At 54.2% G+C, this 23,720-nt stretch overlaps 4 protein-coding genes across 5 annotated transcripts; 1 reads left to right on the forward strand and 3 right to left on the reverse strand.

The window, feature by feature from the left end:
* Positions 1-879: 879 nt before the first annotated feature.
* LOC122697133 lies at positions 880-3,342 on the reverse strand. Its single transcript, XM_043907613.1, has 2 exons — positions 2,715-3,342; positions 880-1,673 (listed from the first exon to the last, which is right to left on the reverse strand). The coding sequence occupies exons 1-2, from the start codon at positions 3,262-3,264 to the stop codon at positions 1,489-1,491; spliced, it is 735 nt and encodes a 244-aa protein (XP_043763548.1). The 5' UTR covers positions 3,265-3,342; the 3' UTR covers positions 880-1,488.
* A 119-nt stretch (positions 3,343-3,461) lies between these two features.
* HSP90AB1 (heat shock protein 90 alpha family class B member 1) lies at positions 3,462-9,484 on the forward strand. Of its 2 annotated transcripts, none has more exons than XM_043907612.1 (12): positions 3,462-3,478; positions 5,262-5,408; positions 5,712-5,918; positions 6,015-6,174; positions 6,302-6,435; positions 6,567-6,875; positions 7,243-7,408; positions 7,598-7,788; positions 7,897-8,044; positions 8,169-8,437; positions 8,696-9,029; positions 9,114-9,484. In XM_043907612.1, exons 2-12 carry the CDS (start codon positions 5,262-5,264, stop codon positions 9,221-9,223), a joined length of 2,175 nt encoding a protein of 724 aa, XP_043763547.1. In that variant the 5' UTR covers positions 3,462-3,478; the 3' UTR covers positions 9,224-9,484. The 2 variants fall into 2 exon arrangements, with proteins under 2 accessions (XP_043763547.1, XP_043763546.1); XM_043907611.1 differs by lacking the exon at positions 3,462-3,478 and adding an exon at positions 3,752-3,902.
* A 1,802-nt stretch (positions 9,485-11,286) lies between these two features.
* SLC35B2 (solute carrier family 35 member B2) lies at positions 11,287-14,635 on the reverse strand. The gene is made up of 4 exons (XM_043907614.1): positions 14,484-14,635; positions 13,760-13,956; positions 13,433-13,587; positions 11,287-12,787 (listed from the first exon to the last, which is right to left on the reverse strand). Exons 1-4 carry the CDS (start codon positions 14,492-14,494, stop codon positions 11,849-11,851), a joined length of 1,302 nt encoding a protein of 433 aa, XP_043763549.1. The 5' UTR covers positions 14,495-14,635; the 3' UTR covers positions 11,287-11,848.
* A 767-nt stretch (positions 14,636-15,402) lies between these two features.
* On the reverse strand, positions 15,403-23,034 carry NFKBIE (NFKB inhibitor epsilon). Its single transcript, XM_043907615.1, has 6 exons — positions 22,420-23,034; positions 19,960-20,062; positions 18,992-19,214; positions 17,474-17,562; positions 17,122-17,361; positions 15,403-16,476 (listed from the first exon to the last, which is right to left on the reverse strand). Exons 1-6 carry the CDS (start codon positions 22,785-22,787, stop codon positions 16,411-16,413), a joined length of 1,089 nt encoding a protein of 362 aa, XP_043763550.1. The 5' UTR covers positions 22,788-23,034; the 3' UTR covers positions 15,403-16,410.
* Positions 23,035-23,720: the final 686 nt, after the last annotated feature.

Here is a 23,720-nt window from a genome sequence, read left to right on the forward strand (position 1 = left end):
GTTGTCCGTGTTCTCCTCCAGGGGATCTTCCCAGCCCAGGGATCAAATTCACATCTATTACGTCTCCATGCTTATACAGTCTCTGATGTCCTGATGCCCGCAGTTGTTTGATTCATCCATTGCCCTGTATCTAAACTCCCCTCAGTGACCCCTGACCCCCATGAATGACCATTTGCACTTCCTAACTAGAAGTCCCAGAATGAGCAGCAGCAGGAAGCCTCTATCCAGGTCTTGTGTGGCTTGCAAGACCCTACGTCGCTTTAGCTAGATCGGGGGTCTGCAGCACTTTTCTGCAAAAGGTGAGAGGGTAAATATTTAGACTTTGCAAGCTATATGGTCTCTGTCTTAACTACCAGCTCCCTCATTACAGTGTGAAACAAACTGAAGACAACATGTACACAGAGAAGTAAAGCTGTGTTTCAGTAAAACTTTATGGACACAAATTCAAATTTCATCTACTTTAAAAAATATTTATTTTACTCGGGTGCACCAGGTCTTAGGTGCAGCATGTGGGATCTTTTAGCTGTGGCATGTGAGATCTAGTTCCCTGACCATCAATGGAACCCAGGCTCCTTGCTTTGGGAGTGCAGAGTCTTAGCCACTGGACCACCAGGAAAGTCCTCACATACTTTTCACATGCCAAAATACTATCTTTCCTTTGATTCTTTTCAACCATTAAACATTGTAAAAACCATTTTTATTCACAGGCCACACAAAAGCAAGTGATAAGACCACTGGCTGAGGGCCATAGTTTGTCAGTCCTTGCTTCATCTGGCGTTGCTCCAGGCAGCAGAAGGTGAGGCTGGGTCTTTGAGGCCTGGTTGGAAATAAAGGGTATCTTGGGAACATCAAGGATTGCAAATGCTGCTGAGAAAAGACTTCTGGGGGTCGGGGTGGGGTGGGGTCAAGTCATCTTTAACAGCCTTAAGTGACTTCCTTGACCCTAAGTTAAGGTCAGAACTACTTAGCATGGCATTGTGACCCTATGTGACCTGACGCCTGCCTGCTGAGCCGCTTTCAGTGCCCCCTGCCTCCCCGGGTTTCCCTGGTGGCTCAGATGGTAAAGTGTCTGCCTGCAATGCGGGAGACCTGGATTCTATCCCTGGGTTGGGAAGATCCCCTGGAGAAGGAAATGGCAACCCACTCCAGTATTCTTGCCTGGAAAATTCATGGACGGAGGAGCCTGGTGGGCTACAGTCCATGAGGTAGCAAAGAGTCGGACACGACTGAGCGACTTCACTTTCTTTCATTTTGACTTTGCCTCCCTTGAGGGTTCCTGGTCCCTCTGTCAGGGCCGTGCCTTCCCCATGCTTTCCCTTTGCTGGGTATAGACCTGTGTCGGCCACCTTCCCCAGGCTGAGCTGGGAGACTCTGAGGTTTCTCCCCTGCTTCTAGCTGCTCTGATTCACAGCTGGTCTGCCGCAGCTCCCCCCAGTGGGCTGAGGACTTCTTGTCTTGTTGCCGCATCTCCGCGTGGTAAGGCTAGGCTTACAAGTGGAGCTCAGTGAGTGTCAGTGAGCTGGAGAGGTCATCCTGGGAGGCTTCCAGAAGAGAAATCAGAATTTCTGTGCTGGTGTTGAGACTTGAGATTTTCCCATCAGGAACCCCCTGAGGAATTTTTGGTCCCGACACTGGTCCACAGGAGTGATTCTTGTTCCGCTTCCGGCTTGAGCCTGGGAAGGGAAACATCATCCGCACTACTGGATTTCTGCAACAGGGAGCACGGGAGTTAATGGAGCGAAGGCTCTGAGCTGACCCACCCAGGGGTACTCACTAAAGCCTTCCTCTCCCACTTTCTAGGTGTGCAGACTCATTCCCACCCCTTCACAGGACTGTAAAATACTGTGGATGCTCGAGTGAACCAGGGAGGTGTCTAATTAACTAACCCCTTCTGTGCACTGGGGTGGGGGTGATGCTCCTGGTTTGAGGTTTCCATCAGAAACAGAGCAGCCGAGGGCCCCTCCTAGCAGCAGCGCCCATGCCCCTTCCCACAGTCATTGACTTCTCCCAGCCACAGGCTTCTCCCACACCATAAGGAAGAAAAGTAGAAGTCTATGGAGAGATGAAATTGAGGTAATGGGGGCAGAGCTGTTGAGGGCTGTAGTGTGGGCCAAGGAGAAGGGAGGCAAGGGTCCTTTGTTCCCTGGAACCCAACACATGAACAAAGAAAATGTTAAAGAATGAGACTGGGCACCAGTCTCAGGGCTGCTGAGGGAGGTCCGCGGGTGGGTGGTGGGGCAACTCTCCCCAGGATGCCAGGGACCGACAAAGAAGGTCACAAAAGGAGTTGCTGGACATCCAAAGGGTCACGGCGTAGGGAGGGGCCATTCTCTCCTGGAGGGTATCTGCATGAAGGAGGCTTCAGAGGTAAGGCCTTGGAAAAGCAAGGCCAGCTCACCAGCTGGAGGGTACGCAAACGGGGCAGAGACAGCAGACGTGGGCGTCCGTCTGGCACTCCCTGGGCAGGCCCATGGCCTTGAGGCTCCGGCGCCACAGCCGAAGGGGAACGACTTGGTTCTGGCATCTGGAGCAGGCCACACTCTGACCAGAGTCATCATGCTGACAAGAACTCCTGCCACCCTGCAGGAGTCCTTAGAGACCCGACTTTTCCCATATGTAAGCAGCTGCAGGAGGAGGGAAGAAGGTGGGAAAAAAAAGAAAAAGGAAGCCAGATTGAGAAACAACTCGATATGCAAGTCTCGGCGCTCCCGCACCTGTGGGCGGCTGCAGAAGCTGGGGGTGGAGGGTGGGGGCAATCCGTCGGGTACGCGACCCCATCCCCAGTGTCTGCTCTCTGAAGCCGGCGCCCTCAGAGCCGCCCCACCGGCCGGTGTGCTGTGTGATCGATGGGAGGAGAAGTGGGGTCATCCCCGCTCCACCCCACCAAGGACGCAGTGCCGGGCTATCTGGGCCTGGCGGGTAGGGTAGACGGTCCCATCTGCAGTTTCCTAGAGGAAATGCGATGAGGGCATAGCCTCCTTGGCCCCCAGGATCCCAGCAGTGCGGTTGCGGGGCGGAGCCGCCGCAGACACAGCCCAGGCCGCAGAGGGTGGGGCGGGGCCTCAAGGGAAGGGGCGGGGCAGAGCCGCCCTGGCCGTCTGGAAGCTGCTGGAAGTGTCGCAGCACCGCCGCCCTGGCTCCTTCCGCCGCGTGTGCAGGCAAAGAATCCCCTCGCCGGATTGAGCCAGCGCCCGACCCGCAGCCGGAGCCACGCCCCGCGGCGAAACGCCGGCCCGCCCCCGGGAGGGCCTGTATCCCGGGCATGCCCACGAAGCGGGACCTCTTTAATTCCGCAACGCCCGCGGAAAAGACCCCTTTCCCGCATCAGGCAGTTGGAGTATGTGTAGGGCAGCTTCTAATGAGGAGGTCGAACCTAGGAGCGTAGCGGGGAGTGGGTGACCCCTGTTTGGCTTGGATCTTAGTCCCGAGGCTGGGACTCCCGGGAGTGGAGACGCCTGCCCTGCAGGTTTTTACAGAGGTCAGTGGGGAATCCTCGCCTCTAGTTCCACCGCCTATGTTATATGAGCACTCCCAACATCTGTTTCTGATGGTGTCCTGTTTTTGGAGCTCGGAAACGGGGCTGTGAACATCAGTAAATACGTGAGCTCTCCGGGCCTGCGGCTCCCGCCTTTCACGGCCCCCTCCCCTATTTTGGACCGTGACGTCACGGTGGGTGGGTGGCTGGGCGGGCGGCGGCAGGTGCGCGGCCGACAGGCATCCTCCTTTAAGGCGGAGGGATTCGGGGGCGGGCAGCTGCGCTGTGCTTCGCCTTATATAAAGCGATTGGGGGCACTCAGCCGTTCTCTTGAGTCACCCCTGTGCAGCCTTCTTGAGGCGAGTGAGCCTGAGGCAGCCATTGCCCATTCGGTGTTCTCTAGTACCTGTAATTCTTATCTTTGAAGGTAAGGCTCCGGTCTTATCTGGGCTTTTCAGGTAGCTTGTTCTTTCGCGTAGCTTTCGGCCTATGCCTCCTTTCCGAGACCTACATCTTGTTTTGGGGCGGCTTCTGGCGTAACGCTCCCATTTCTTCTCTGGCGGGGGGGGGGGTGGGAGCGAGCTCTTAATAAGACACTTTTCTACTGTTGGCGGCGGGGCTGCTTTTCCGCAGCTATTAAGCGTCGTTTTGTGGGGCCGCAGAATGGGGCGGAGGGGTAGGCACTGCACGTGGTGGCCGCGCCGGCCCGGGACGCTGCCATGTTTGCCTCTCCACTTCCGGACGCGGCTACGGGGCCCGGGAGGGTCCCCGAGCGGGGCGGGTGGGCGCGCCCGCTGTGACTCAGCAAGGCTGGTCATGACCAGGTTGTGCCACTTCTTTTGTAGGACGCTAATTTTTTTAAAGTCCTTTTGTTCGGGGCTTTTCCGTGAGGGTCTGCGGCGAGCTCCGTTTTCGGTCGCCGGCAGCGTATATCGTGCTTCCTCCATCCTTCCAGATCTTTCCTGCGTCTCGGTGGAGGAGGGGCTGGCGAGCGGAGGGGGAAGGCTCTGGGATTCGTGGGCACATCCCTTCCCCCGCCCCTCGCTGAGAGCTGAGATTGTTCTGGAAGCTTGTGGAGCCCGGCGCCCCGCCCTGGTGCCCGGATGCTGGGGCGAAGGGAGGCTGCGCGGTGGCGCCCCCTCCTCGCGTGGTCGACGCATGTCCAGCCGTGACGAGAGTCGGCCCCGCAGACTAAGGCCACCATCTTAGTGTTTGGTTTGGTCTTGAGTTTCAGTCACGTGTGCTGAGGGGTCACGACGGAGCCCTTGCTTTATCGGTTCTTTGTCTTAATAGCCCACCTGGATGGGCATCCCGCCAATCTCGAGTTAGCTGTTTCTATGGGACAGCTCCCTAGGGGAGGCAGCAGTACCACATTATCTCTTTGGAGTTATCTAATGGCAGGACAGTTTTAAATTATTGCCCTTTAATGTGAAACTAGTTACCTTGAAGATAGAACTATAGTCAGTAATTTGCGTATTTAAATTTGTGTGAGTCTACCTCAAGCGTTCGAGATACCTGGGTTGGAGTGCCTAACAAATGAACTAGATTGTGCTGATCTGTGATTCACTTAACGGCAGTTTGGCTTCAAAATACAAGAAATATTAACGCAATTTGTTCAACGTGTTAGGCGCACCCCTCCCCACATTGTTTCTAAGGTGCTGCCTGAAATTGATAGAGGGGGAGGATTTTCCAGTCTTAGTACCCAGCTCGAAACAGCTTGAGTAGAGTCTGTATTGTGGCTGAGGGTGAACTTGAGGAGTCTTAAATTCTTGCGTTTTTATTTTAGATGCCCGAGGAAGTGCACCATGGAGAGGAGGAGGTGGAGACATTTGCCTTCCAGGCAGAAATTGCCCAACTCATGTCTCTTATTATCAACACCTTCTATTCCAACAAGGAAATTTTTCTTCGGGAGTTGATCAGTAATGCTTCTGATGTGAGTGCCTTGAATGTCTTCATTGATATTGGTTTTTTGTTTTTCAAGTACTCCAAGTGGGAGTGGTTTGGCATTTTGTGGTGTTTACTGATAAAGGGGATATAAACTTAACTGTCGTTCCAAAAACTATTGCCTTGCTCTCTGTGGATAGATGGGGTACTGTAACCCACTGGATGTCATTTTCAACCTACAAGCTAAAGGGGTAATCAGAATTAGGGTGTTTGGAGAATTTAAAAAACTTTCTTTTGGGTGAAATGGAATTTGAGGAAGCAGAATTGTAAAACTGCAATTTTGTACTTTCAGGCGTTGGACAAGATTCGCTATGAGAGCCTGACAGACCCTTCCAAATTGGACAGTGGTAAAGAGCTGAAAATCGACATCATCCCGAACCCCCAGGAGCGTACTCTGACTCTGGTAGACACGGGCATTGGCATGACCAAAGCTGATCTTGTAAATAATTTGGGAACCATTGCCAAGTCTGGCACTAAAGCGTTTATGGAGGCTCTTCAGGTACGTGGTTAGTTAGGCACACCCCATTTATATTATTGGTGTTTGCTTTGCCATTTCTTTGAAACTTGAGTTTGACTTTTTTAAACTTTTTGGCAGGCTGGTGCAGACATCTCCATGATTGGGCAATTTGGTGTGGGCTTCTACTCTGCCTACTTAGTGGCAGAGAAAGTGGTTGTGATCACAAAGCATAACGATGATGAACAGTATGCTTGGGAGTCTTCTGCTGGGGGTTCCTTCACTGTCCGTGCTGACCATGGTGAGTTAGCATTCCTGTTACGGTGTCTGGGGAAACAGTAATGAAGCTCTTGCACTGTGTGTGTAAAGCAGTTACAGTTCTGCGTTTCTTTAGTTCCTTACACTCTGTTCTGGTTGATTCTTTCTAGGTGAACCTATTGGCCGTGGTACCAAAGTGATTCTCCACCTGAAGGAAGACCAAACAGAGTACTTGGAAGAGAGGCGGGTCAAAGAAGTGGTAAAGAAGCACTCACAGTTCATAGGCTATCCCATCACACTTTATGTGAGTATGGACTGGTAACTCAAGTGCAGGTAACTGCTGCTTTAGAGAATTGCATGGACTTTGGGGGGGGTTTTGTTTTTTTTTTTTTTGCTTTTTTGTACTCTTGACACTGTCATCTTTGATACTTCTAGCTGGAGAAAGAACGTGAGAAGGAAATCAGTGATGATGAGGCTGAAGAAGAGAAAGGTGAGAAAGAAGAGGAAGATAAAGATGATGAAGAGAAGCCTAAGATTGAAGATGTGGGCTCAGACGAGGAGGATGATAGTGGCAAAGATAAGAAAAAGAAAACAAAGAAGATAAAGGAGAAGTACATTGATCAGGAAGAACTGAACAAGACCAAGCCCATTTGGACCAGGAACCCTGATGACATCACCCAAGAGGAATATGGCGAGTTCTACAAGAGTCTTACCAATGACTGGGAAGATCACTTGGCAGTGAAGGTAAGACGTCTTAACTTGTTGGCTCAATAGGAGGAGCTGATATGAACAAAGGGAACTTATGCAACTGGTTGGTAGCTGGGAACTGTGAATGCTATGCGTTTATTTGCTAATGGACCCTTCCAGGGTGGAGAAATGACATCTTCCCCCGTGACCTCACTGTCTCTGGCAGCTTGACCCACCTGAAGTCTTTGACCCAAAGATTATACAGTGCTTGTACCATGTTGGATTCATTTAGGGCATTGGGGCTTAAATCTTCTTTACAGGGATAGGAAGATTTTTGTTTCAAGGAACTGGACATTTTGGTATTGGGACAAAAAGCCACTCTTGTCTTGAACTACATAGTTGGCTTATCTTGGATTTCTTTCAGCACTTCTCTGTAGAAGGTCAATTGGAATTCAGAGCACTGCTGTTCATCCCCCGTCGGGCTCCTTTTGATCTCTTCGAGAACAAAAAGAAAAAGAACAACATCAAACTGTATGTCCGCCGTGTGTTCATCATGGACAGCTGTGATGAGTTGATTCCGGAATACCTCAGTAAGTTATCTTTTTGCCCTAATGTAGTTCGTTTCAGCGTTTTCAGGGGGACTGGAGTCTTTATCTAACAAGTGAAGGTTTGGTGAGAAAATCGGTCCTTCTGTTAAATCCAGATGACCTTATATACCTGTTGTCTTTATCCCCGCCACTCCTGTATCTTTAAAACCCAGCTTCCATATTTGATTTCAGACTTCATCCGTGGGGTGGTTGACTCTGAAGACCTTCCTCTGAACATCTCCCGAGAAATGCTCCAGCAGAGCAAAATCTTGAAGGTTATTCGTAAGAACATTGTTAAGAAGTGCCTTGAGCTCTTCTCTGAGCTAGCAGAAGACAAGGAGAACTACAAGAAATTCTATGAGGCATTCTCTAAAAACCTAAAGGTAAGCAGGAAGTATTTGCTTAATAATTATAATGGATTTTTTTTTTCTCTAATTCACTTGGAGGATAAGTTACTTCTTAACAAAATGATTTTTTCCCCACCCATAAAGCTTGGAATCCACGAGGACTCCACTAACCGGCGACGCCTTTCTGAGCTGTTGCGCTATCACACGTCCCAGTCTGGAGACGAGATGACTTCTCTCTCAGAATATGTGTCTCGCATGAAGGAGACCCAGAAGTCCATCTATTACATCACTGGTGCGTTGGAATCTGGGTCTGATCAAAGCCTTTTTTGAGAGGTGTGGGGAGAACACTCAAGGGTCTTGGGGAACTGGCAGGATGAGGCATTTTGGCCTTTGAGTCACACTGAGTAATCCTACAGGTGAGAGCAAAGAGCAGGTTGCCAACTCTGCGTTTGTGGAGCGCGTGCGGAAGCGGGGCTTTGAGGTGGTGTACATGACGGAGCCCATCGATGAGTACTGTGTGCAGCAGCTCAAGGAGTTTGATGGGAAGAGTCTGGTCTCCGTGACCAAGGAGGGCCTGGAGCTGCCTGAGGACGAGGAGGAGAAGAAGAAGATGGAAGAGAGCAAGGCCAAGTTTGAGAACCTCTGCAAACTCATGAAAGAGATCTTGGATAAGAAGGTGGAGAAGGTAAGCCATTATGAAGCTAAGTTACCTTGTAAGAGATGCCTTCAGAGAGGTTTCCTTCCATCTTTGGCTGCTACACAGTCAGTGGTTTAGGCAGCCTGATTTGTTCAGTGCCATTCTACTTTTTGTTCTCTTAAGGTTGGTGTTTCTATAGAATTTGCCAAAGATGACACATTTTTCCCCTGAAGAGTAGTAGGTAACCATCTTTGCCTTGAGGTGGTAATTTGATTCAGTATAACAAGTTTCTGTGACTGCCCTCAGGTGACGATCTCCAACAGGCTCGTGTCTTCACCCTGCTGCATTGTGACGAGCACCTATGGCTGGACAGCCAACATGGAGCGTATAATGAAAGCCCAGGCACTTCGGGACAACTCGACCATGGGCTACATGATGGCCAAAAAGCACCTGGAGATCAATCCTGACCACCCCATCGTGGAGACCCTGCGGCAGAAGGCAGAGGCGGACAAAAACGACAAGGCTGTCAAGGACCTGGTGGTGCTGCTGTTCGAAACTGCACTGCTCTCCTCTGGCTTCTCGCTCGAGGACCCGCAGACCCACTCCAACCGCATCTACCGCATGATAAAGCTTGGCCTGGGTGAGTATGCGTGTCCTCTCAAGTAGTAAGGGGTGTCGGGCACTTTTGAAGACTTGTCTGAAATGGTTTCTTTCCTGCTCTTAGGCATTGATGAAGATGAGGTGACGGCAGAGGAGCCCAGTGCTGCTGTTCCTGATGAGATTCCCCCCCTTGAGGGTGACGAGGACGCCTCTCGCATGGAAGAAGTAGATTAGGAGTTTTCCCCTGCAGACTGCTCCCTCTGTATAGCGTCCCCGTGGCTCCCGAAGCAGCAGCCCCAGTGGCTCTGGCCCATGTGGTTCCCTCTGCTGATGTCTAGTGGTTTTATTTGTTTCCTTCTAAGGCAGGATACATGGGCCTCAAGCCCTGTCCCTTTCCACGTTTGACATGGGGTTTGAATGTTGTGTGTTGTGTTTTGTTTATTTTGTTCTGAAATTAAAGTATTAAAAATAAAGAAGATGCAGGTTTTTTACACAGTTCTGCTTTCGTAGATTTAAGTATATACAGTGCTGCGTTTGGAGTTATCCTGTATGTATCCCTTCACAAATCTTAACCTGCCATCATCCTGAGTATAGATAACACGTTACATAAAGTGAAAGTCGAAATTGCTCAGCCATGTCCGCTCAGTTTTGTCTGACTCTTGAGACCCCTGTGGATTATATAGTCCATGGAATTCTCAAGGCCAGAACATTGGAGTGGGTAGCCGTTCCCTTCTCCAGGGGATCTTCCCCACCCAGGTCTCCTGCATTGCATGCAGATTCTTTTTTATCAGCTGAGCCACCAGGGAAGCCCAGTTATGGTACATGAGAAGACATTAAAACCATCACAGGTAAATTTAGAAGTCAAAAACAAAATGAGCTGTAGTCAAAAGTGGGAGGAAATAATTGCAAATGATGCAGTGGACATAGGCTAAATTTCCACAATGGCTCGTTTAACTCAGTCAAAAAATGGACAAAGAACAGACATTTCTCTTAAGACAGGTGTCCAGTAGATCCATGAAAAGATGTTCAAGATGCTCATTTGAGAAATGTAAACCAAAATGATGTACTACCACACATGGGTCTGAACGGCCATCGTGTAAAAGCTGCACTCACATGCTGGAGGGAACCTTCCTATGCTGTGGATGGGACTGGGATTCTGTTGGTCCAAACTTGGTGCAGCCACAGTGGAAAACGAGGTTCCTCAGAAAACTGAAAATGGCAGTCCCACTCTGGGACATAACATCCAAAGAAAACATCGAAAAAAAAAACCCTACACCCCTGTGTTCACAGCAGCACTACTGACAGTAGTCGAGTGGACACATGGTCATTGACAGGTGAAGATGTACACATATACGGTGAACTACTCCTCAACCATTAAAAACAAAGTAATGCAACTGGAGGTTATACTAACAGGGAAGACAAATACCACTTGATAACCACCTATGTGGGATATATGTAGAAAATGTAATGAATCCCTGAATCAAATCATGAAGAACAGACTGGTGGTTGAGATGGTGACAGAATAGGGCGCTGGGGTCAGCTGGCCTAAGTTTTCCTATGTAGAAGTCCTCCAGAGAACTACATTCAGTATCCTGTTATAAACCATAGTGGAAAAAATACTGTGAAACAATCACTGCTGTGCAGCAGAAATTAACACTGAATTGGCTACAATTGTTTAAAAATAATGATGAACACTGAAGGTGAGTGGTATAGTGGTAAAGAACCCACCTGCCAATGCAGGAGACCGTAAGAAACCTGGATCCAATCCCTGGGTCGGGAAGATCCCCTGGAGAAGGGAATGGCAACCCATTCCAGCATTGTTGCTTGGGGAATTACATGGACAGAAGAACCTGGTGGGCTATGGTCCATAGGGTCACAGAATTGACCATAACTGAAGCAACTTAGCACGTAACACTTTGAAAAGTCCCTTTGCTAAGCTGAGCACATACAGAGGATCTTTCACTCAAAATTTGAGTTTACTATGGTAGTACAAAACCATACATTCAGTACTTTCTGAGTTTTGATCTTTTCCTGGGCTGATAGTATACCTTCACTGGTGTTGCTGGGCATTGAGCTGCAGTTTCCAGTCAGCCACCAAGCCACAAACAAGGACAAAGAAATGGTACATGTTAACAACCACTGGGTTTTTTTTTTTTTTTCACTTTCAGTATTTAAACAAGTTAAACATTTGACACTCGTAAAACAGCAATTGTAGGCTGTTCTGAGCTAATGGAAGTTTTAGGTATCTGAAGTTCAAAGTTTGTACTTAGTCAACCAAAACACAGGACCAGACCCACTGCAGCAATTTAATTTAATAAAATAAATCATAAGAGCAAAAGTTATATTTCCAAAGTACCAAAACCTGCAACTGGTTTGTAGGGCAGAGCCTAGGGATCCAGGAGCAGGGGGCTGGTGGTGCCGGGCAGGATTCCCAACCCCTCGCCCAGCACAGCACCATCGCTCACTCTCTCTCCTGGGAAAGCAGCATCGGGAGCCTACACCTGTGCCTCTCACCGAAGTAAGAAACGCATGTCTCGGAGTCTGAAAGTGTAGTAGTCAGGGCAGGGCAAGAGCAGAGCCTCCAGGGCAAGACTTCGGGGAACCGGAGAAGGGAGGGGCTTCGGAAGGCCCCTCCACCTTCTCAGTCCCCCACTGTTCTCTCCACCCTGGGAAGAACCCTGCCCACTGGAGGCTTGGTGACTTAAGGCAACGGGGAAGGCCGCCTCCTGGGCTCCCTGCCCCCTGCTGCAGCGCTGGTAGAGAAACCTGCATTGTGCCCTGGAGCCAGCTGCCTCCGAGAAGTGACAGTAGGAGAGAAAAACTGGTACAGTGAGCGGGCCCTAGTCATCCCTTGGGCCCTTAAACCTTCTGCACAGATGACTCGACTGGCATGGCCTTCTTTCCCCGCTGCTTTAGACGGCCCCGGGCATAGACCCGGAGCAGGAGGGCAGCAAAGACCACAGCCACTCCCAGGCCCCCCACCACAGTGACAGTGTGGCCGTAGAGGAGGCAGGAGAGGAGGATGGCAAAGGCCTGGCGGAGGGTCATGATGATGGTGAAGACGGCAGCCCCAAACTGCCCAATGGTGTAAAAAATGAAGAGCTGGCCACACGCAGAGCAGATGGACAGCAGCAGGGTGTGCGCTGCGAACTCGCTGTGTCGCCCCATGAAGCGGATGCCCTCCAGGAGGGCCCCCTGCTCTAGCAGGGAGCCCACTGTGAAGAGGCAGGAGAAGAGGTTGACCCCAAACATCATCTGCACCGATGACATCTTATAGGCGAACAGGGCGTCCTGCCAGTTGGAGGTGAAGCTGTCGAAGGCAATGTAGCCTGCCAACAGGATGAGGCCTGAGAGCGTGGTGGCCGGCGAGCTGTGGGGCTCCGGTCCGCTGGACAGCAGGAACATGCTAACCCCGATGGAGATGAGGCCAGCCGTCAGATATTCCCAGTGCTCATAGCTGCGCCGAGACACCAGTTTTCCCATCAGCATAACGGGGATCACCTTGGAGGCCTTGGCCAGCACCTGGGTAGGGAAGCTGACGAACTTGAGAGCTTCGTACTGGCACCAGCTGCTGAGCACATTCGACAGGCTGGCAAAGGAGTACCGATACATGGGTGCCCCATGCCGGGGCTGCTTGCATAAGATGCAGTAGACGCCAGCCACCATCAGGGCCAGGATGCGGTTCATGAGCACCAGGAACTGAGAGTCGGAGAAGCGCTCGCCTGGCGATGTGGCTGTGGCTCCATAGCTGCGGGTCATCACTCTTTCCTGCAGCACTCCCCACGTCAGATAAGACACCTTGGCAGGGCAGGGCAGAGACAGCGGAGAAGATACACAAGAGAAGGAAACAGCAGGCAGGCCCCAAAGCATCCTGACCACCTCCTCCTTTCTCAGGATGATGTTGAAAATGATTAAGATGGACACCGTAACTCTCTGTAGTAACAAGTTACTTGCCTCTTCTCTCCCAAACCTGGACTCACCTTGTTGAGAATCAAGTGTGTGTGAAACACAATGATTAATGCTTTAAGACTGACCAGACCCTGTTTGTCCCCACAATAGAGTATGTCAGAGCTGACTCCATCCCAAGTATTTTCTTCTCTATTTTCAACCAATTCCAGGGGCCTAGACTTTTTAACAAAGATCGGACACCCATGAGTCCAACTTAGCATACAAGGTGGAAACAGAAGTGCCCACTCCAACATGCCATGGGGTCAGCGTCTCAGTGTCCGTCTTACATACAGTAGAGGAGGAAGGGAAGAATCCCAGAGGGTGAGAAAATAGGAAAGAAAAGACAGTGTTTCCTCCAACCACCCCTAAGATGATGGTATGCCTCTGGTAGAACACACAAACACAGCCACCAGCCAACTGCTGGGACTGGTGGGGTGAGCATGCTGGCTCCTCGGGGACCCCACCCAGGGAAAGCAGCAGAGCCCACCTACCTACCTGGAGACCCGAGGCACAGAACAGCAGCTTCAGGGCCTGCCAAGTGGGACTGGTCTCCACTGGCTCTGCCCGGGCAGCCAGGGGAACCTCATCCGGGGCCTTGGGCTCATTGCCAAACACACACGTTTTCACCAGGGGGAAGCAAAGACCCCTACCTGGAGAAAGTGCACAAGGTGAAACAGAAACTTTTCCCAGCACTTCATCTTCCCCACTGCCGCCAGCCGGCCCTGCCTCCCGTGCCAAAGCCCATCCCCTTTGCACTGCCGGCCAACTCTCCTAATTTTTAATCTAGAGCAAGCACACTTCCCCCACCCTTTCCCCACACACCTGTTTCCAAGTAATTCTTCCGCCTGAAGTACTGCACCAGCAGGTAGCCAGGTACCATAAAGCTTGCATAGCCAGCCGCGTTCACCAAAAAGCGGAAGAACCAGAGCTGTGTCCATGACTCCGGAGGGGCTTCGGGGTTCTTCTCCCCACCTGCCCCCAGGGAGGGCAGCGCAGCCAGCACCACCACTGCCCACCACCTGCGGGCACCAAGATCAGAGTACAGCTCCTCACCCTCTGGGCCCTCCAGAGGAGACGACACTGGAGAAGGGCCCAGAGCCTCCTCCCCGCCCCCCTCAGCTGCAGCCCAGCACGGACAAAGAGCCTCTCTCTCTCCCGGGTTGGGAGGGGGGGGTGGGGTGGAGGGCGGCGCGGGCCAGGCTGGGCTCCCTCCGTCCTCAAGAGCGGACCCGCCCCTCCGGCCACACAGGTTCCCTCTGTTCCCTCCAGCGCCCGCCGGCCGCTCCGGTTAGAGGCGCGGCGCCCCCCGATCCCGCCCTCGGAGCTCCCAAAGATCCAGGGTCCCTCCCGACCCTCCTGGAGGCCCCGAGAAGCACAAGGCCACGGCGCGTCGCCACCCGCGCCAGCTCCGGGCGGCGCTAGGCCGGCCACCCGCCCGGGAGCTGGGACCCCGCCCGGCCCCCCGCGCGCGCGGAGGATCGGCGGTCACGTGTCGCGGGGCTCGGTCACGTGGGCTCGCCGCTCCCCCCCACCCCCTAGTCCCCACCTGGGGTCCATGGTCCCGGCTGCGTGGGGCGGAGGGGGGGCCGGGGACTGCGGGGCCCCGGGCCGCGCGCTCCCTCCGCTCCCACAGTGGCCTCCAGGAGCCGCCGGCCAGCGGAAGTGCAACGCTCTTCCCGCCTCCCTCCCGCGGTCCCCCCTCCGCCCCCGGCCGCGACCATGCAGCGCCCCGGGCCGCCGCTGGGCCATAGCGCCCCCTCGCGGCCCGGCGGCAGACGAGGCTCGGCGCGCAGGAGCCCGGTGCCACCTCCGCTTCGTCATCGCCCGCAGCCCTGTCCACCGGCCTGGAGGTGGCGGTGACCACTGCCGTCCTAGGGACGCGGATATGGAGGTTCTGCATTCCAAGTATATACCCGTTATGTTACCGTTTTAACATCCCCCCTTATGTTACCGCTTCCCCGTTTTCTGGCAGGAAGATGTCTACTTGCTTTGGGGGCTTGGGCCGGTCCTGCTCCCCCATCCCCATGACCTTTGAGGATGTGCATGACCTGTCCTCCGTGTACCTCGCCCACTCACCCATTCCCTGCAGATTCGTACTGGCTTGCTCCCGGTTCTACTAATTCACCAAAAAACCTTTCCCCAGGGAAGCTCTCCCCTGTCCCCTCCTGCAGCTTCCCAGGTGGCTCAGTGGTAAAGAATCCACCTGCCAATGCAAGTCGAGACACAGGAGATGCAGGTTCGATCCCTGGCTCAGGAAGGTCCCCTGGAGGAGGAAATGGCAACCCCCTCCAGCATTCTTGCCTGGAGAATCCCATGGAAAGGAGCCTGGTGGACTACAGTACATGGGTCACAGTCAGACACGACTGAGCAACTGAGAACGTGTCCCCTACTCAGGCCTCCCCTGACCACCAAGTATGGCCCTCCACCCAGTCCATCATTCTCCCTCCCACGAGCTTCTCCTTCCATTGCAACTTGCAATTACATATTTAGATGTTTATGATTTTAATATCTGTCTCACTCACTAGACTATAATCTCTAAATGGTCAGAAACTGTATTGCTTTATTCCCCAAATTCTATCACAGCATAAGCCTGACCTAATAGATGCCTCAAACATGTGGAATGAGAGAAAAAAACATACAAAGCCACGCTCCCTCGTGTACTCTTCACAGACTAGCCCTTCTCCCCAGGCTCTTCCAGGGCTGTGATGAGGCTCCCACTTGCATCTTCTCACTCCTCTTTCTCTTCCTCCATCCTCTACATTTCCACAGAAAGGGCAAGAGTCTGGGCTGAACAGAGAGGGCTGAGGACCATCAGCCTCCCTACCCTCCCTGGCAAGGCCCTACACTGCTCAAGTACCAATTTCCTTCTCTCTGCCTTCACCACAAGGTCACAGGACAGGTCTGTCTAGAAATCCCCAGTGCACACATGCACGCACGCACACACACGCAAACAACTGGGGGTGGGGGTGGGAGTTAAAAGTTTCTGCCGTTTTAGTGTCATGTTATTGAAACTTCCCCATCCCCAGAAGTTCAGGGCCTTCTGTGTGAAGTCTTTAAGCAACAGTGTTTCAGAGTCCTCCTCCACAGAGAGCTGGAACCCTTCGGGGCCCTGCTCACTCACAGTTCAGTATCTCTCCTCATTTGGAAGAGTCCATGTTGTCTTAACTGGTTGGCAGCTTCAGGCTGACCCCATGTGGGAGAGACGAGAGCCCTGCCATCTTCGACAGAGGCCAACAGGCTTCGCCCACGCTGCCTGGGGCTTTGAGGAATCTTCTATCCACTCCGAAGCTCTTCCTTCCAGACTGGCTCTCTCACTTGGGATGGTTCCTCTCAGCTTAAGACTGTGCTGGCCCCAGGCTCTGGCCTTAGCAGTTCCCAGGACACACGGCCTGGGCCCAGACTGCAGCAGCTGTGGCTCCAGCTTCCAGATGGGAAGAGGGGGAGCATCCGGGGTCCGAGAGCGTGTCCCGGCTTCAGTCAGCACACAGCAGTGGCTTCCCGGAGATCTTCAGGTCGTCAAAGGGCAACAGGGCAAAGGGCTGAGGAAAGGAATGGAGAGAAGCAAGATCAGGGCTGGTGGACAGAGGCGGCAGTGGGGGAAGGAAGCTGGGAGACCCATTAGGCCCTCTCCTCCCCACCAAGTGATCCCTGAAGGACATCAGGGAGCAAATCTTCCTACTAATCCCCCAAACAGTGGTCTATCTGGGCAACTGGGGCCTGTTTTGGCTTTCGTTTTGGGAGCGGAGGGTGTCGAGAGAGGGCACTGACAAAACATTTTGAATTTTTTTTTTCATCAAATATTTAAAAATGGGAAAGATTCTACACAAACTTTAGGTTTTATCTCTCTTTAAAAAAAATCCAAGATCTGGAAATACTGGGTCCGTCTTCCTCTGCTGCGAGAATCTGCTGAAGCTGAGTAGAGCGAGTGACCCTCAGACAAAAGACTGGTTTCCTGCAGGCCCCAGCACCTGGCTGTCTTACACCCAGCCCGCTTTAGCTGCATGGCTCCTGCAGGAGTCCCAAGTTCGGGCCCTGGGTCCTGAGAACACAGGCTGAGAGAGTGGCAGAGTCGTGGATTACAACCCCAGGCTCCTAACTCCTTGGCCCTTTCAGCTGTGATAGCTCCTGTCTCCAGTAGGGATGTGGGAGGCCCTGGACAGCAGAGCTGAGTGTCTGCCTCTTACATCCTCAGCCAGGTCCTGGGGAGTCTCATCCTCCACGTTTCGCAGCAGGGAGTCAGCACCTGCCTCGCACAGGGTGGACGAGATGCTGCTGAGGCCCCGGCCTGCCGCCAGGTGCAGGGGCGTGCAGCCATTGAGCATGCGGGCGTCCACCCGGGCACCCGCCTGGAGGAGGAATTGCACCAGACCCCGCTCCTGGGTCTCCACGGCCAGGTGCAGCGCTGTCTTCCCACTCGTGCCCTCCTGCGGGGGGGAGAAGGATGTCAGCCAAGGCCCTCAGAGGGGGCATGCCTCTAAGAAGAGGGGCCCCGTGCCTGGGCCCTGGGCCCGGCAGCTCTCTGATGGGCCACCTCACCTGCACATCAATGTCAGCTCCGTTCTGAAGCAGCAGTTCCATGAGTGGCCGGTTCCTCTGCAGGGTGGCGATGTGGAGACAGGCTAGACCTGAGATGGGGAGGATGGGGTGAAGGTGGGGGCTGCATCTGCCAGCTCGCTCTCCCTTTCTTCAGGGACCTCCCTTACCCCTCAGCCCCAAGGGACCCCCCCGCCCTGTCCCTGCCTACTCAGTGCCTCTGATCACAAGACTGTTAAAACACAAACCCAAAAAACCCCTCAAAAGTCTGGGGGGAAAGGAACTCAAAGTTTCCACCTTTTCAGTCATGTTATTGAAACTTTCACGCTTCGGGAGTCAGGTTGCTGAGTGACACCCCCCCCCCCCCCATACACACACCCTCCCCCACCACATAGTGTCCTCCCCTGTCCGCGCACACACACAGTCTTTTTGTAAAACTCTACCCGCCTTTGGGCCCCTTCTAAAAGTCACCTTCCTCAGAGCTCTAGGGATCCTCAGGCCCCCAGCCCCTCCCCGGGGGCCTCCTCCTTCCATAAGCCCCCCTAGTCTTTGTGCTACCTCTCTTCTTGAGAACTCGATGCAAATTCACATCCTTCATCTCTTTCAAGTCTCTGCTCAAATGTCCCTGCTCCATGAGGGTTCTCCCTGACCCCTCTGTTTAAAAATGCCATCAAGCCCCACCACCCCCTACTTAAGCCCCCTCACCTGGCTCTCCTGTCCCCAGGCAGCAGTGACTGCCTGTTAATCTGCCAGAGAACTCACTTCTTATGTTTATTGCTTGTCTCAGATATTCTCTTGTTTTACTCACAGACACAGGTCTGGCTCCTACAATAATGTCTGGTACAGAGAAAGTTCTCAGTACCTTTTTGTTGAATGGATTAAGGAGTTCATCTAATCTCTGTCAAACTGAATATCTTTTTTCTTTTTTTATAATTTTATCTATTGATTTGTTTTTGGCTGGGCCAGGGTCTTCGTTGTTGCGCGGGCTTTTCTCTAGTTGTAGTGAACAGGGGCTACTCTGCTAGTTACAGCGCTACAGCTTCTTATCGTGGTGGCTTCTCTTGTTGCAGAGCACAGACTCTAGGGCACACGGACTTCAGAAGTTGTGGCACATGGGCTCAACAGTTGTAGTTCCCAGGCTCTAAAGCACAGTCTCAGTAGTTGGTGCTCTTGGGCTTAGTTGTTCCACGACATATGGGATCTTCCCAGATCAGGGATCGAACCCGTGTCTCCTGCACTGGCAGGAGAATTCTTTATCACTGAGCCACCAAGGAAGCCCCCCAAACTGTACATCTTGAGGGCAAAGTTGAGCTCTCTGCTTAGCATGTAATACGTTCTCCATAAATTCTAACCAGAAACCATTCATTCATTCACTCCTTCATTCAACAAAGGTATTCTGAGTACCTGTGTGCTTAGAACTGGAGATGTATCAATAGACAAGCTGTGGCCCTCCCTTCCCTGAGAGTGGGGTCCCCGTCTCCTGTCCCCTCCTCCTCCCAGGGGCCCTGAGGCCACCTGTACCTTGCCAGTTTTGCAGCTGGAGGTCCAAGGAGTGAGGTGGTCCTCTGCCCGGCTCTGGCTGCCCCTCCAGTAGGCAGCGTGCACAGGCCAGGTGTTGGCGCTGGCAGGCCACATGCAGGGCTGTGTCGCCGTGCCGGTCCTGCAGCACCCGGCTGGCCCCCTTCAGCACCAGGGCCCGAACTGCACCTGGCTGGTCCAGATGTACAGCCAGATGGAGTGCTGTCTGCAGGCACAAAGAAAGGGTCACGGGGTGGCTGCAACGTGCTGCAACCTCTGGGAACCTGCCAGGGTGGGCATGGGAATTGCCAGCAGCCAGCCCCTTCTTTGAGGAATGCTTATAAAGGCTATGGCCCTGGTCTTCCTTCTGTTATCCCCTATCAAACTCTCGGGGCCCCGATTCTGGAGGTAGGGTGAGGCAAGTGGCCCCCTGCTACTCTTTAAGTCCCCTTAGCACCACCCCACCCCCAACCCCCGGCCCCGGAGAAAGAACAGAGCTGGGGCAGGGAGGGACAGGGTGTGATGGTGATGGTGGGAGCAGAATCTAGCTTCTCATCTTCTGGGGAAGCCTGTTATCCTAGGTGAGGGGCTGAGGTCTCAGCAGGAGGCGACAGAGGCATCGCGCAGGCTCTGCCCGGCACACTCCTTGAATGCTCCCTGCAGACATCATGTCCTGTATTAACACCTTCCCTGGCTGCTTCCCACAGTGGTTCCCACAGCAGCTGGTATGTGTCTCGGTCACCACTCTTGTCACCGTGCTGTGTCATTAGCTGTTGACACGAGTCCTCTAGGCCAGGCTTGAGCACCTTGTGGGCAGAGTCTGTTTCCTACTTGTCTGTCTGTCCTCAGCTTCTTGCCCAGTGTCTGGCATATGGTTCCCTGAGGGAGCAGCCAAAGGATGCTTTCTGGTGGCTGGGGATGGCTGCTGGGGCAGACATAGGTTATCTGGTCAGCCCACCATCTCCACCCACCTGGTAAAGGTTGTTCTGAATGTCCAGGACCTCCTGGGGCAGTAGAGCCAGGCAATACAGCAGCACAGCGGGGGCCTCGTGAATCACCGCCAGGTGGATCAGCCTGGGAGGCAGAGGCAAGGTGTGGGGTCAGGGCTCAGGCCACACAGAGTGGGCCGGGGTTCTGGGGTTAGAAGGAACCCATCAGTGTCTAAGTTGCCACCCAGAGGGTAGGTGCAGGAAGTGAGAGTTCGGGCCAGGAAGTGAGGGTTGCTGTGGGAAGCCAGGATCCCGAGGGTGGAAGCTCCAAGTTCCCATCTCTGGCCTTTGGGAGGGTCTTGGCTGAGTGAGAATGTGGGCAGGGTGCTGACGGGACAAGGTCCTTCCTGTCCACCCTGCCCACACCCCGCTCCCCTCTGGCCCCCTGGGGCCCCCACCAGGCAGCTGCAGCTCAAAGCCAAACTGAAAGCCGCTGGGGTAGCACAGAGGTGGTTTCCAGAGCTGGGCTCCCCACCTCTGCCCCCCTCAGTGGGGAGGGCAGAGAGGGCAGGGGTGGGGTCACCCGCTGTCCCCTCATAAACACCTCCCGAAAGAGAGGAGACAGAAGCGCTTGGAAGAGAAGCAAGGAGACAGAGTAGCACCCTCTTCTGCTGCCCTCCACGGGCCAGCCAGAGGGCCATTCTTCAGACAGCAGGGCCGGGACAGGGCCTGACCTGGGGCCCCGCTCCTGCGTGTGCCTCTGAGAGGAGGACTGTGCAGTGCAGAAAATGTGCGCTTGGTGTGGGGGATAAAGAGCCTTAACCTGGGGCGGCCAGGAGGGGAAGTTCCAGCCCTGGGGTTTCCCCACATCAGGTGGGGAAAATGAAAGCCAGAGCCGGAGGGTCTAGGCCGGGGCGGGCAGCTGCTGGGGCATTTGTCAGGGGGAAGCCTGGCTGAAAGGCCCGTCTGGGCTGGGGAGGGGGCTGCTTGGGGCAGGAGGGGGGGCGGGCTTTGGTGGCTGGCGAGGCCCAGGAGAGAGTGACGGAGGGAGGGAGGGAGGAACCGCGCTGGAAATCCCCTCGGCCAGGGCCTGCTCTCTGGTCACATTCCTGCAGCCACCTCCCTCTCTCCCTCAGTCTCCCTCCTCCCACTTCCTCTTCCCATTTCCATATGTCCACAGCCCAGACACCTCCAGAGGGAAGAAAGTGCCCTCTCCTCTCAGGGAACTCCCTGGGGGGTCTTGACACCTCCCTCCCTCCCCCCGCCCCCAGGTCTAGATTCCACATCTGTCTCTAACTAGAGGCAATTAAAGCTGGGACTGAGAGGCTAAGCAAGGGGGGCAGGGCAGAAGCCTCCACTCCACGGGTCAAAGGTCAACCACAGGTATTCTGCACAGAGCCCGCACAATCTTGGTTGTGAGCCTGAGAGCTGGTGATCTCTAGGCACAGAGGACAAAAAGGTCTAGGGTCACCCAGTGGGTCCAGAGTCTGTCTCTGTCAGAGGCCAGCCAGGACCTTTGCATCTCCAAAAAAGCAGATCAAGACAGAGAGCTCCCGCCTCCTCATCCCGGTTCATTCCAGCATCCCAGGTCCAGGACCCCAGCCCCCCTCCACTCTGTTTCCCATCCCCAAATCCCAGCCACCCCCCCTCTCGTCAGTCTTTTCTTCCTGAAGGGCGAATCCTCACCTGGCCAGCCCCTACCACACAACTGCCTCTTACTTCAACTGCCCCTCTGACCCCCCCACCCTCACCCCAGCCCAGTCTCCACCAAGCTCCACCTGGGCCTGGGGAGGAAGGACGAAGTGAAGGGGTCACACAGGACAGTGAGGGGGATTTGTAGGGCTCAGGAGGTGGAGAGTGTCGGTAAGGCTGACTCTAGCCCTCACTTCCCCTTTCTCAACAGAGGAGGAAGTTAGCTGGGGTAGCCAGCCGCCTGTCTGTCTGCTGGGGCAAGAGTGCCCCAGCCTGGCTCACTTACTCCACAGGCCAGCCTCAGCCATGCACCCTGGCAGCACGTCGGACCCCAGCTTCCTGGGCCCACTGGCAGCCTGTAACTGGCCCCTCTTGTTCTTTGAGACAGGGCATTCTGAGGTCAGAGGCCGGGAATCCCAGATATTAAGCAAACAAGGATGCCCTGTCCCCCAGCAAGAAAAACAAAACAAAACAAAACTAGGCTGGTCAGGGGAATTTTCTCTTCCCCGGGATGGGTTACTGGTAGATTTCCAAGATGCTAGCTGGGTTCCAGGTGCCTGGTAAGGGCCCTGCCAAAAGGTGGGGCAGACAGACGATGCCAGGTCCTCTGGACTGGGTCTGGCTACAGCTCAAAAGTGGGTTGAGAGTTCAGTTTGAAAGAGAGAGTGGGGACCGCCCCTTCCAGAGCTGGTGCCTTTAGGGATCCTCACAAAGGGAATGCCCGGCCTGTTGCCCGGCTCCTGGGGAAGGCCCCGAGTTAGCACTGGAAAGGAGGAAGGGGTCCTCTCTTACCCTAGCCCCCATACTCACGTGTCTCCGTCCTCGGAAATGTACGTGAGTGCTTCCAGCTGCTGAGGGCTCAGCGCCCCGGCGGCGGGGAGCGGTGAGTCTGAAACTGCGTCCTCGGTCCTGGGGTCCCCCGATAAGGACAGGGGCTCGGTGAGCGATGAGGAGCCGTAGGTGGAGTCAGCCCGCTCCCCGTCCGTGTCTTCCTTCTCCTCTGGCTCCTTGGCGGTTCCCGGAGGATGAATCCAGGGCTGGGGGCCCCCGCCGTCTGAGGGCCCCGAGACTGGGCGCGGGGTGGACTCGGGCAGGGAGCGCAGGGAGCGCAGAGACTCGATGCCCGAGTCATACTGGTTCTCATCGGTCTCGTCCGGCCCCTTCCGCGCCTCCGACATCCCCGCGGCGCCGGCCCGCCGGGCCCGGTCCCAGCAGGATCCGACTCCTCGCCGCCTTTCCGGGTTGCAGGTCCGCCTGGCAGAGCGGGTGCGGGACCCGAAATGGCCTCCTTCCCAGGCTGCTGGGGGGCCTGCGGGGGTCGGCGAGAAGCGTGGATGAGGCTCGGAGCGCCGCCGGGGTCCACGGCAGCCGCTACTCGGGGCAGCTGGGCAGCCCAGTCAGAAGCGCTCGCTCGCCCCGCCCTCAGGCCCCGCCCCCGGCAGGCGCCGCGCTTCCGGACGGAGGCCCCGCCCTTCGGAATCCCCCTTACCCCGCCCTCTGCACTGGCTCCGAGTCAGGGGTTCCCCGGTCCTGACTCACTCTTGCGTTAACTCACCCATTCATTCATTCATCCAACCGTCCATTCATTCACTCTTTCCCCCTCCCTTCATTTCATGTATTAATGCCATGCATTCTTTCCTTCCTTCACTTCCTCTGTTTTCTTCATTCATTTTCCATTCATTCATTTATTCTTTCGTTTAAGAGGAATATATGTTAATCGTCTGCACAAGCTGGGCGTCTTCTGGGGAGGGCACGTGGGAGGTGGGACAGGTGCTACCTGTCGCCGGCCTACTACTCTCAATTTCTCTTGCTTTTCCCGGAGACAAAGGGGACACCCATGTCTTTAAAGGAGTTCTCCCTTTGGGTTCTGGATACAGTCTCCTGTGTCAGTTTTTCAGATCACATAGAATTGGACATGAGGATGTGCTTTTCGCAAGTGGTTTTTCTGCTGAAAAGTCTAAAAAAGCAGAGTGGTCATTCCTCACAGGGATAAAATACTAGTCTCAGACAGTAACAGTATCTGGTTGGGCAAGTGTAGTTCCTCATGGTGGGGCCAGGATGGGGAGGCCCCAGACATTCTGGGCAGCGTTCTGCTGAGGTCCCCTTGGCAG

This window comes from Cervus elaphus, chromosome 7 (genome assembly GCF_910594005.1).
Source record: "Cervus elaphus chromosome 7, mCerEla1.1, whole genome shotgun sequence".
NCBI lineage: Eukaryota > Metazoa > Chordata > Mammalia > Artiodactyla > Cervidae > Cervus > Cervus elaphus.